General features: G+C 30.5%; 1 protein-coding gene across 2 annotated transcripts; it reads left to right on the top strand.

Annotated features, from left to right (window-relative positions):
- The first annotated feature begins 4,733 nt into the window (after positions 1–4,733).
- LOC133681726 (AUGMIN subunit 2-like) lies at positions 4,734–8,882 on the top strand. 2 transcript variants are annotated; one of them, XM_062104844.1, is made up of 6 exons: positions 4,734–4,987; positions 5,125–5,244; positions 5,339–5,443; positions 6,122–6,190; positions 7,528–7,641; positions 8,338–8,882. In XM_062104844.1, exons 1-6 carry the CDS (start codon positions 4,865–4,867, stop codon positions 8,677–8,679), a joined length of 873 nt encoding a protein of 290 aa, XP_061960828.1. In that variant the 5' UTR covers positions 4,734–4,864; the 3' UTR covers positions 8,680–8,882. The 2 variants fall into 2 exon arrangements, with proteins under 2 accessions (XP_061960828.1, XP_061960827.1); XM_062104843.1 differs by having other exon boundaries at positions 4,736–4,987; positions 5,119–5,244.
- The last annotated feature ends 3,198 nt before the right edge of the window (positions 8,883–12,080 follow it).

The raw sequence follows: 12,080 nt of genomic DNA, 5'->3' as shown, positions 1-12,080 counted from the left end.
GCATTAGGCTTTGTTCGAGCTCTATTCATGGTCGTAATAGACGATGTTATAATCTTCATGGTTGTGTCTCTTTTGTAGGACAACATGTGTTGGTGGTGAGTTGTCGTTGTGGTCTCTCTCTCTCTCTCTCTCTCTCTCTCTCTCTCTATGTATGCATGCATGCATGCAACACCTAGAAAAAAAAACCTTGTGTTCCCATCTATAATAATATGTGAAAGGGTATATAGTGAATCCTCCATGCCAATAAGTTTTTTCTATAATAATTTTTTTTTTACATTCTTAACAGGCCTACAAGGAGTTGGTTCAAATGATAAAAAAAAATCTATTCAATATATAATTTTAAATTTAAGTTATGTTACTGATTTGCTAGTTATGTGATATATTTAAAGCGAGATATTCTAAGTTTTAGCTTTAACATAAATGCAATGGATTTTAATGAAGTCGTGAGAAACTTTCACTCAGAAATTGGCTTGTGATCTTAGGCCAAGATGTATAGGCTTGGTGTCTAAGCTTAATGGTTCTTGAAAAAATAAGTTCCTCGTGGAATAAAAAACTCTCAAATACTTATGTCAATAAGTGTATTTAAGAAATAATATATGAGAAAATTAAAAAAAATATAAGCTTAGAGAAATGTTGAGTTTGAAAAAATTATAAACCCTCTTATTTACTTGATAACCAGAGTATTTATAAACCTAAGTTATGTTAGCTCGTTTTGAGATGTGGAGAGTTGCACGACAATTGGTTGGTGAATATATTGGCACCCAATATTGGTTTTAGTATCTGTCTCTTCATTGGTTGTAAGATTGGTGATTATTATTGATATATTGGCTAGAAATAATCATTGATTGAAAAAGAAAATGTTTAATTGTATAGAATATGAATGCATGTTTGCACCGACAATTATATGATAGAAAATGTGGTATGGAGTGTAATAATTTAGGTTGGGGTCAAATGACAACAAGACAACAATTTTTTTAGGGTAAAAATTGTGCATTGGATTTTTATTAAAAAATGTGTGGCATAAAAGAAGCATTTGTAAAATATGATCAATGTTTCTGTACTTGTATAGTTCGGGAAAAAGTCCTTGAAAATATATTTTTTTGATCAAATTTAAGCTATATATTTTGCACTTTATTGATGACTCGATTATAAAGAAACTTTCAAGTGTCTAATAGCTCAAATTAAAGTATAAAATATTTGTTAAATGACATCCAGTTCTTAAACAATCAAAGCTAATAACTTCTTAACAATATGCATTGCTAATAATTTATTAATCAAATTGGAGATCCAATCAAATATTTTTGTTAGCTAAATTTAAATTTACATCCAATTGATGTCAACTAATAAATCAAATAAATATATTTAATTAAATCATTAATCATATTTATTTTAACCAAACCCTAAAAGCCTGTTTGTTTTTGTGTTTCAAAAATGTTTTTAAAAATATTTTAAATTTTTTTCTTCAAATTAATATTTTTTAGTGTTTTTAGATCATTTTGATACGCTAGTGTTAAAAATAATTTTTTAAAAAATAAAAGATTTTTATTTTGATATATTTTCAAGTAAAAAATACTTTAAAAAACAACTGCAATCATACTCTAAAGCCTGAAAACATTTTATCCATGCTTTAATTTGATCAAAATTGTTCTGAACAATACTTGCATCCAGGGACAGAGCTACCTTGTCTAAAGGGAGTGATTTGCCCCTCTTAAATTTTTCAATTTTTCTTTTTAGTTCATACTAGTTATCTTACCTATTTCTAACATTATAGAAGAAGGTATTTGCCATGTAAATTTGTTTTCTAGTATCGTGAAATTTGTTAATCGAGGAATGAAAATTTAATATTTATACTTAATACAATGAATTAAAAAATATATGATTTGATAAATAGTTAAAAAAGAGTGTGAATATTAATCAAAGACTAAAACAAAAGGTTGATTTTTCTAATAAAAAATAAAACATAGATATATAAGCAAATATCTTATAATTGCATGTTATAAAAAAACTCTACTAGTTAACGGTAATATAGATGCAATAAATTATGGAATACATGAAAGAGAAAAGGCCATGGAAGCATTTTCAAAGATAATTTTTATTTAATTATATAACAATTAAACTAAATATTAAAAAGAGTTTGAAGCATTTAGATTCAAGAGAAAAAAATATATTTCTAAATTAAAATCTTCATTTTCTATTTATGCATTTATTCCTTGTCTAGACAAAACATGTGGTTTTTATTAACAACATGATTTTTCAATAAAAATATAATATAAGGTAGTTAAAATAAATACTCACAAGATTCTAATAATTTAAATTCATGAGAAAAAAATATATATTTCTATAGTCAAAATCTTATTTTCCTTGTTCATTTAGTTGTTTTATTTTAACAAAAACATGTATTTTTTATTGAGAGCTTTTTTTTAATAAAAACTTATTATGATTTGAAAATCAAGTTTCAACAATAAAAAAAATAATGTGTTGATATTCTCTATACCCTTGTATGGAAGAATAAAAGAATAATTAATTCGTGAAAATTATATAAAAATTTACACTGAAAAAATATATATTTTATTTTCATTGAATATTTAAGTGCAACATTTTTAAGAAAATTTTGCATATTAAATCTATGTATAATTACTCATAAGTTAATTGAAAATATTACCATAAACAATTATGATCTCTAATCTTGTTTAGAAAAAATGACATAGTTGGATAATTGTTTTAAATATCATTCTAACTATTCATTTAAAATAATTTTATTTTAAAATTAAAAAAAATAACAACCACGTTAATGAAACTTGTCAAGTTTCAAAGGACAATCCAAGCGTGTTTGGACTTACAAGGTTAGGCTTCTATGTGTGGCCTTCAACAAAAAAGACAAGCACTACTAGACCTAGAAGGCTATGCAAGAGTGATTTTAAAAAAAATTACCTTGAACATCTTATGATTTACTTTTTTTTACACTTTGCCTTTGTTCTTACATATATTAAAAAAAAACATCTTGGGTTAATATAATTTTTAAATTTAAATTAAAACAAATATATCCTCATATATATAAAGTTCAAAAACAAGGAACTTGTTGCAATAAAGGTTTTCAACTTTAAAAATAAAGATATTGTAATTAGGGTTTTCCAAATAATATTTACTCTGTTTAGAAATTATTCTACACTTACAAAACCTAAATGAATCCAAAAAAACATAAGAAAACAAAAAAAAAATCATAACACATAAAACATGATAAAAATTCCAACAACTATACTAGTCTAACTGATTTAAAGAAATGATTTGTCGATTCTCAAAATGATCTAACTATTTGGGTAAAACAATCTAGCCAATTTGTGTAAATTTTAGAATTTTCTCAGTAACATTAAAATGATCTAACTGACTTCAACAAAAGTCTATCCAATTCTTTTAAGGGGCAAAAATATTTTGAAAATAGTGTTCAACGACTAGTTTAATTTTTAGCCTTTTAAATACCCCTCACTTTAAAAAATAAGAAAGATTATCCAGGGCAAAATTTTAATCATATTTTCACTCTTAAACTACTTTTAACAACCCTAGTTTTTTTTTATTACTCTAAAAAACAAGGTTGAAATGTTACTGGCAAAATTTCTCCAAGTGCTTTATTTGTATTCCATTCAACTATATTGACAAAGTAATATTGTGAAAAATATAAGTGACAATTAAAACACTCGGGAAGCCTCCTAAAAGGTTTTTAAGTTGTTCGATACATTTATATTTACAAGTAACGGAGAGAAAAAGTTTGCTAATCTTGTACCCGTCAAAAATATTAGGTGGTATATTTGATCCTTAACATGTGCAAAGGGATTGAGTTTAATCCTGATTCTGTAAAAGGATTAAGAAATGTTTCAATCTGACATGCAAAAAAGATTGTATAAAGATTTGATCTCGGTTGTGAAGTAAATTATGCAAGTGTTAATGAAACTCTTGAACGATAATTCAATATGAGGAGTATATGATTTTCCAAACCTTTATAAATGTTATAGTGCACTCTTTTATCTGTATCTCCTTATTTATTATGATTGTCTTGTAATGTTTATTGAATTTATGCGTATTTAAGTTTATCTTTATTGTTGTTTTAGTTGTTTATTTAGAATGATTACCCAGTTATGTTCACTTAGCACTTTCAGATAAAATAAATGGATTTTAGTTAGAGAAATATATTTTTTATCATTATTTTAAATCATCCAAATTATTTTTGTTATGTATTTTGATTGATTTTATTTTTTATTGTATAAATAATATAGAATGAAAAATTCATTTTTTTATTGAAATTAAATATATAAAGAAGAAGAAAAAAAGACTTGGATCAGCAATCTGATTGTTTGTATAGAATTTAGATTAGTACTCTTCTTATAAGAAAATTAGTACTATATAATTAAATAAAACATTCAACAAGCTCTCCACAATATAATATTATATATTTTAATTTCAAGAGATATTCTTTAATTAATATTAATAACTCTTTTTAATATTTATTAACATATAAAATTTTTAATTTATTATTTTAAATATATGCATTAAATTTTAAATTGATAATTAATTTTTTAATATTACTAGAAAACATGACATTTTTTTATATTTAAAAAAGTTTAATTGACTCATAACGAAGCAACGGACCGATTATCTAGTTTTATTCTAAAATTCACCACTTTTTTTTTTATTATTTTTTATGCCAGAGGAAACTTGAAAAATTCAAACTACCGTCCTTGACCTTCCACCCACAACACTGTGGCACGGGCACCCACCAACGACACGATGCCTCTGTTACAAAGCAGTGACCTTTTTTCAAAAACAGAAAAACAGTAAGGGCGCGTTTGGGTAAATCAAATCAAATATTATTATGTCCATGGGCAACGATACAACCTGGGTTGGTAAAAAGCCCATCAGACGCATCGGTGGCATGTCCGATGCCCTCTCCATCGCTGCCGATCTCGGATTTTCTGTTGCCTCTCCCCCTTCTCAGGTCAGCTTCCTCTCTTACATTTCTCCATCTAGCTACCCGACCCGCGTTGCTGTTTTTATTGATGTTGTGTTGTTCAATTCTGGGCTTAAAAGACAAGAATCTTGAGATTTCACATGCTCATCGTTATTCAGGAACAGCTTGAGAAGTTATCCACCACAAGTGGCGAAAAGGGTGATGACTTAATTAGAGTTTTAAGGGAACTAACTGCAGTCCAAAGAAAGATAGCTGATCTACAAGTAGAACTTCAGGGTCGCAAGGTGAAGCATCCTCGTTCATTTTTCTGACAGTAGAAAGTTTAATTGCTCCATGATAGTTTAATTGTAACTGACCTGTGATGTAACTTTTTCGTAGGATGACAAGAATGTGGCGCATTTGACGCATGTCAGTGAAATGGAAAAGAAGATTGACACATTATCAAGGATTACTACCATACTGAAGGATGTCATTCATAATAAGGTGATCTATCCAGGTTTTTTTTTAACTGTGCGCGTTACTGATATTTGATGCTTCTATGCCTGAAGCAAGATGCATTGCAGAATTCCATGAGCCCATATGCTTGTTTAGTGACATGATTTTTCTTGCTTGTTCTTGTCGATGTGAACAATCTTCGCAATCCCTGATAATTTTTCTTTCCCATATGATTTATTAAATGTATAAATTACTTTAAAACTTATAGAATGGTCGTAAATATCGCTTTTGGTTTCACGTTAATTGTCATCTGTCGTGGTGCTGAAATTCACTTTCTTGACTATTATATACCATTGCCTCTGTTGGGAAGGGAACCATGTACAATCAATTTCCGAATTCCAACTGACAAACTGAGCCTATATGCAGATAGACTTCGCAAAAAATGTTTCTGAACCTGGAGGATTTCTTGTAACTTATTTGCGACACCCATGCTGTAGAGCTCTTTTGTTTCTAGTATTGTAGTTGGTATGCTGGTTTATGTGGGATAACTTTTACATCCCCATGAAGTACTGGGCTGAGTTTTTCCCTATAATATTTGGTTTTCTTCTTCTGTATCTCTCCTTTCTAAACTTGCATGGGTTTCTTCGTATTCTGCTCTTCTCTTTCAATAACTTTATTTGTCGTGATGGTCTAATGTTTATGCTTGTCTTTTGCAAATATTGGCAGGATCGCATTATAGCTCGTCTTCAACAACCATATTCACTGGATTGCATACCAGTAGAAGCAGAATACCAGGTTGGTCATTCAATGATAGTGTGCTTTTGTAACACAGTAGACCGTAACTTTTTTTTTTCCTTGTAATTGTTGTTTTCAGAAACTTAGTTCACTCCATGTGTGAATTTTCACTTGCATTGAGTGCTATAAGAGCAGCTTATATTGTATTCCTGTTAAATCAGAATCGTCAACTGCAGCAAACACCTTTTCTTGTCAAGTAGCGATTAGGAACTTTTGCAACCAAAAACCCCAAAAACCAAGACAGCTGCTGCATTCACACAAATTGATGTGTTGTCATCAATGTGGGTGTTGGGTTTTTGTGTTCAGTGACTTGAGATTTGATCATGGGGATGATTTTTGACTCCGCAGTGAGAACTAAAGTTTTGAACTCAATAACCTCTCTATCAAAGGCTAAAGCTTAGGGTTGTTCTTATGTAATAGTCATGGGTGCGTCCGACTGAGATAGTGAAGAACAACAGTTCAATGAAACTTTGGCAACTTTAGGTTACTTCTATGCATCTGAGTGATGGTTGCATTGCATATCAGCCTGAAAAACATAAGTTAGAGGTTTTACGCTTTCTATGCATTCATCTTACATTGCTTCTCTATCTTGATTTGATGTATTGTGAATTTCTGTATTGGAGTCTTACTGTGAAGTTGTGACAAAATATCATGAACTTAAATTTCAATCCAAGATTAAAATCTCAGATTAGATGCAGTTTCTGACAATTTAAAAGACGAACAAAAATTTGTTGTATCAACTTTTTGTCCATTAAGCTTCATGACATGAGATGATGAGAACTCTTCTGCACAGTTGTGATCTAGGTGCAGCAGTCCTTAATGCTGACATCAAGTGCATAGAGTTAGAGATTGAGTAAAGTGGACTTTCTTTCGTTAAACCCTGTTCATAAAGCAAGGAATGATCTAAAGAGAGCAATTATTAAATAGCAGATCAATGCTGAAAACTAGACAGTTGCTAAAGTGGACCTCGGTGACAGTGACATTTAGTGCCTAATGGATTCTTGTGGCATCTTTCCTCTGTCTCAACAGATACACGGTTACTGAACAAATTCTGGGGAATGAATATTAATGAAAGATGGATAGAGTACATTGGTTTCTTTCAACTCTAGACTTATCTATAGTATTGAGTTCAAAAGTTTCAATGTTGCTGCACCATGATTTTTCAGTGCAGAATAGAGCATCCTAGCCACTCGAAGCTATGGATAAAAGAAAATTGATGGTATTGGAGCTTGTGAATGCACTTTATATGTGTGTATGTATATTTTTAAGAGTTGAGTTTGTAAGTACTATATCAGCAGTTCTGACTGTTTATGACATCTATTGCTTTGATGGTGCAGAAACAATTTTCAGAATTGCTGATGAAGGCCGCTGGTGATTATGGTGCTTTGACAGCTTCAGCTGCAGATTTCCAATGGAGCCAGAACTTTAAGGAGTCTCCTTCAGTGTGGGGGGTATGCTCATAGAAACACGGGGCATAGTTTAACCTTTTGCATATTGATATTTGTTTACGCTTTTTGAACATTTTTGGTGCGCCATTCTCTGGTCCTGTTGTCTTTGTTCTTTTGTTGGAGTTCACAATTTTTTAACTATCAAGTGAATCAATAATATTTCTAGCAATAAATAAATAAACCTGCCATATTGCTATATATGAGTTTGATAACCATTCAGTGAAGTGTTAATTGATAGCCTTAGGGACCACACTGATGTGTTACTATTGCTTCTTTTTTTTTTGGCTAATGGATTTTGCTTTTGTGAATGGCTTTTGAAGGCAAAATCCATCCTTAAGAATGGAATCTTTTTCCAAGAATGAAATGACCACATATTTTAATAAATTATTGGAAGGTTGAATGTGTTTAATCTTGTTGAGCTTCCTGGAAACGTCAGTGCTCTTCAGTCAATTTTAATAGGAATGCCAAGCTGTTGGCAATTAAGCAATATTTCTAATGATACTTTCGTAATTTTGGATAGGATCTCATTGCTGCTACCTGTGAATTTTACATGTCATGAAACTCGAGATCCTAAGACTTCATTTTAATGTGGTTTGCAAGTGATGAGCATTTTCCTCAGAATTGTCAAAACCTATGTTAAAGTTATGGGAAGGTCTTGCTTCACAATCTGACGTTCTTTCTTTTTTTATATCCATGCAGGAAATGTTACGTCCTATTCCCGTTGCTTTAGCATCCTGCACTCGATTCTTTGAAGCCATGTCTGCCATGAGAGAATCATTTGCTACCCTTCAAAATTTGAGAGTTGGCCATTTAGGTAAAGATTCTTCAGAGAGAGGATTTGGGGATTCACACTGTGTGACTCCTCCCTGGAGAAATGACTCAAGCTTTGATGACTTGGCAATCAAAACTGTGAGGAGACAAGAACTTGAGCGGCAAGAAGCATGTGATGGAGGTGGTGATGGAGGTGGCGTTCATCAAGTCGATGACACAAGCCATAGGAGATTATCTTGGCCTCCATCTGTTAAACACAATGGTATATAATCAAAACAATGTCATTCATGACAAGTTTTCTTAGATTGTATTCTATTCATGACAAGTTTTCTTAGATTGTATTCTACGTCAGAGCATTTTCATTGCAAGGAAATCCTCCTTGATATCATTCATTAGACCATGAAAACACACACAATTTGTCATTCTGGCTTGTTTCTCAATCGTTATATCGTTATGAACTACATTTGCTGTAAGGTGTCACCTTTTCTTCCATGCTTTGACTTGGAAATATCGAGCTAAATACTGTTATTTGGTAAACAATATGGTGTCCATCCAAGTTTATGATCCTCAATAAAACAGATGTCAAATGATTACGATGGCTTCAAGGCTCTTTTTGACCTTACTCTTTTGTTCCACAAAAGGAAAGTAGTGAAGGTTGTGTTTATCAACCCAAGACATTTTAATTTTCCTGACAGAGGCCCAGACAACCTTATGCATTGAGCTGATTATTGAGTCCGCCAAGGGTGCAGAGACAGTGTTCTTCTTCTTCTTGTTTGTTTTCTGTTCTTTTATTTTTTGCCACCTTTCTCTCGGAGACCATAGTAGAACAGGTAAACTACATCAAGAGACTAGCTCGTCTGCGGTTTTGAGCCCACTTCTTCAAGGGTTTGAGGTGTTGAATCCAAGCTCTCCACAATGATACGGGGTGACTTCAAAGATTAGTTTTGCCCACATAAGCAGACTCCCTTGTAGGAAATTTTAGATTATAGGTCCAATTAACATTATCTAATTGATTGGGGTTAAATTGATTTTTTTATTTTTTTAGCATAGTAAAATAAGTTTATCACTTTTAAAAGCAAAATAATTTAGCATTGCGTCCAAGAGTTTTTTAATCGTTTTGGTTTTTTCAAAATGAATAACTAAATTACTCTTAAAATTAAAAGTAATTTAAATTACTTTCTTGAGTTTTTTTGTATTTTCCAATTTCTCAATACCAATCCATTTAATTTTTAATAAGATTTCTTAACTTATTAATTAGGTTAGTTAATAATAATGGAAATTATCAATAAAGATAATTAGGTGTCATCAATTTAAAATTCAATAAGATTCCTTAATAGATTAGTCTTAATCAATTTTAATTTCAGCTGAATTTCTTAATTTAGTGGGTTAATTAATAATTATAAAAAATATTGAAAATAAAATAATGCGTTTTGATAACTAAAAACATTAAGAAAAACTTATGATAGATAACTAATTAAAAAATAAAGAAATATTAAGAATAAAAAACATAATATATATATATATATATTATTAATTAATCTAATAAGTTAAGGAATCATAATGAAATTTAAATTGACTACAACTAATTTATTATAAAATTCTATTTAATTTTAAATTGACCACAACTAATTATTTTTGTTTATAATTATTAATTAACCTAATAAGTTAAGGAATTCTTTTGAAAAATTTAAATAGATTATTATTGAGAATAAAATAATTCTAGTTGTTTTAAAAAATCTATATATATTTTTTAAATAAAATTAGATTGACAACTATAGTATCTCATTAAGATAATATTTCTGAAATGTTTTTGAAAATATGCTATTTTGTTTTATTAAAAAAATTGAGTGATGTGAAAAAAGCTAGCGTTGCCTTTAAAGAGAAATTTTGCTTAAAAGCAAGCAGCTGCCTGGTCATTTTGAGGGTTAATGCCAGCATCCAGTAAGTTCTCAGAATGACGTGATATTTCAACTTTCTAATACCGGCAATGCCCCTGATGAACGCCGAGTTTTCATTTCATGGCTCTCTTCGATTTTTATTGTTTTTTTTTAAAAAAAAACCAAATATAGCATAAACGATCAATTGATTTTATTTTCCAATTTTATTTTTCCTTTTTATTCTTTCAAGAGATATAAAATTTTGATGAGAAAAGAAACCAGTTTTTTGTAGAAAGAAATTAACGAAATTGGGGATGAGCTATTATATTAGGATAATTAGCTAATTTTGATAAATTAGAGGGACTAAACAGTTATTGGTAAATGCAACCTTTTAACAGCAATAAAGCAGGCCATGACTACGACAACGGAGCCACACGGGGAAAAAATTGGTAAAATAGCATAGCCAAAAAAACCATTTAGGAAAATAATACATTTTATTAAGTTGTAGATAGTTTTTGTGACACAGTTATATATAACATTTACGACATAAGATTTGTATTCATTATTTGCAACTTGAGAGTCACAAATTTCAATTGCGATGCATCAGTCACATATGTTATTTGTGACTCGGCTCAAAGACTTATCTTGAGATAATTTCTTTTGCCATTGATTCTCAAACTAGAAAAATTACAATTCACACAATTTAAATAACCAGTTTTTCAACTTTAAAATATAATTCACATAACAACTTCAATCATAAATAACAAAATTAGACCAACGATGAACATAATATAACATTTTATTATAATTAAACTAATTATACATTTATTCATAATTCTCATAATATATAACTGTATCTAATAATTGTCCCAGCTCATGGAAGGACCTAGAGAGATCTTGGATGGGTTTAGAGCAGCACCCCAAATCGTCCAACTCGAGGAAGGGTATGTAACATCCATGTAGACGTGAGGATGACCAATATCACCCCAGCTCGTGGATGAACCTCGGACGCTCGTGAACAAGCCTGGGACATTTATGGAAAAACTAACATCCCCAACACTCCCACGATAAGCAATCTTATATTCCACTAATGCCACTTCAAGATGCTCAGCCTCCCCAACTTCTTGGAGTCCACCACGACATAAATTAAGCGTAATATTGGTCATAAAACATCATATCCCATTGACTTCATTTATGAATAGTTGTTGCTCCTTTCCAAGCCTCCCATACCAAGTAATGAATCTATCTACATACATTAAAAACTAATTAGTAGTCATCATCCATAATAACATTAACAATATTTAATAAATATTATATGTAAAACAATATTGCATACCATTCAATTTTGTCTCATATATCAAGATGCAAAATCTTATAGTTCACTTGGACGTCTCGAGAAACGCGACCATGTAGGTGTAATAAAACAAAGCAAAACAGACATATATCATCTCATGTAGATATCTACATCAATTGTCGGATGTCACTGCTTAAAAATACAATCTCTCATTGCATCCCAAAGATTTAGGTAAGATGCATGAATCATCAATCAATTCCCTTTGTGCTTACCCCGATGGATAATACTATGTAGCTCGTCACCGATATCAACATAATCCGGTATATACTGAGATAGTCCAAATTATCGATTACCCAAGCTGGACAATGCATCTCAATAATGTCGAAGCAATGCAATAAGACCTATGCTAACTAGATGTTAGATCCCTCACAATATATAGACAAAGTTGAAAGTATCAAGTCCTTATGACATCCATATAAACCATCATAACATATAAAAAA

Source organism: Populus nigra, chromosome 2, assembly GCF_951802175.1.
Source record: "Populus nigra chromosome 2, ddPopNigr1.1, whole genome shotgun sequence".
Classification (NCBI taxonomy): domain Eukaryota; kingdom Viridiplantae; phylum Streptophyta; class Magnoliopsida; order Malpighiales; family Salicaceae; genus Populus; species Populus nigra.
Note: the sequence above shows the minus strand (reverse complement) of the source record. Positions and strands in the feature narration are given on the sequence as shown.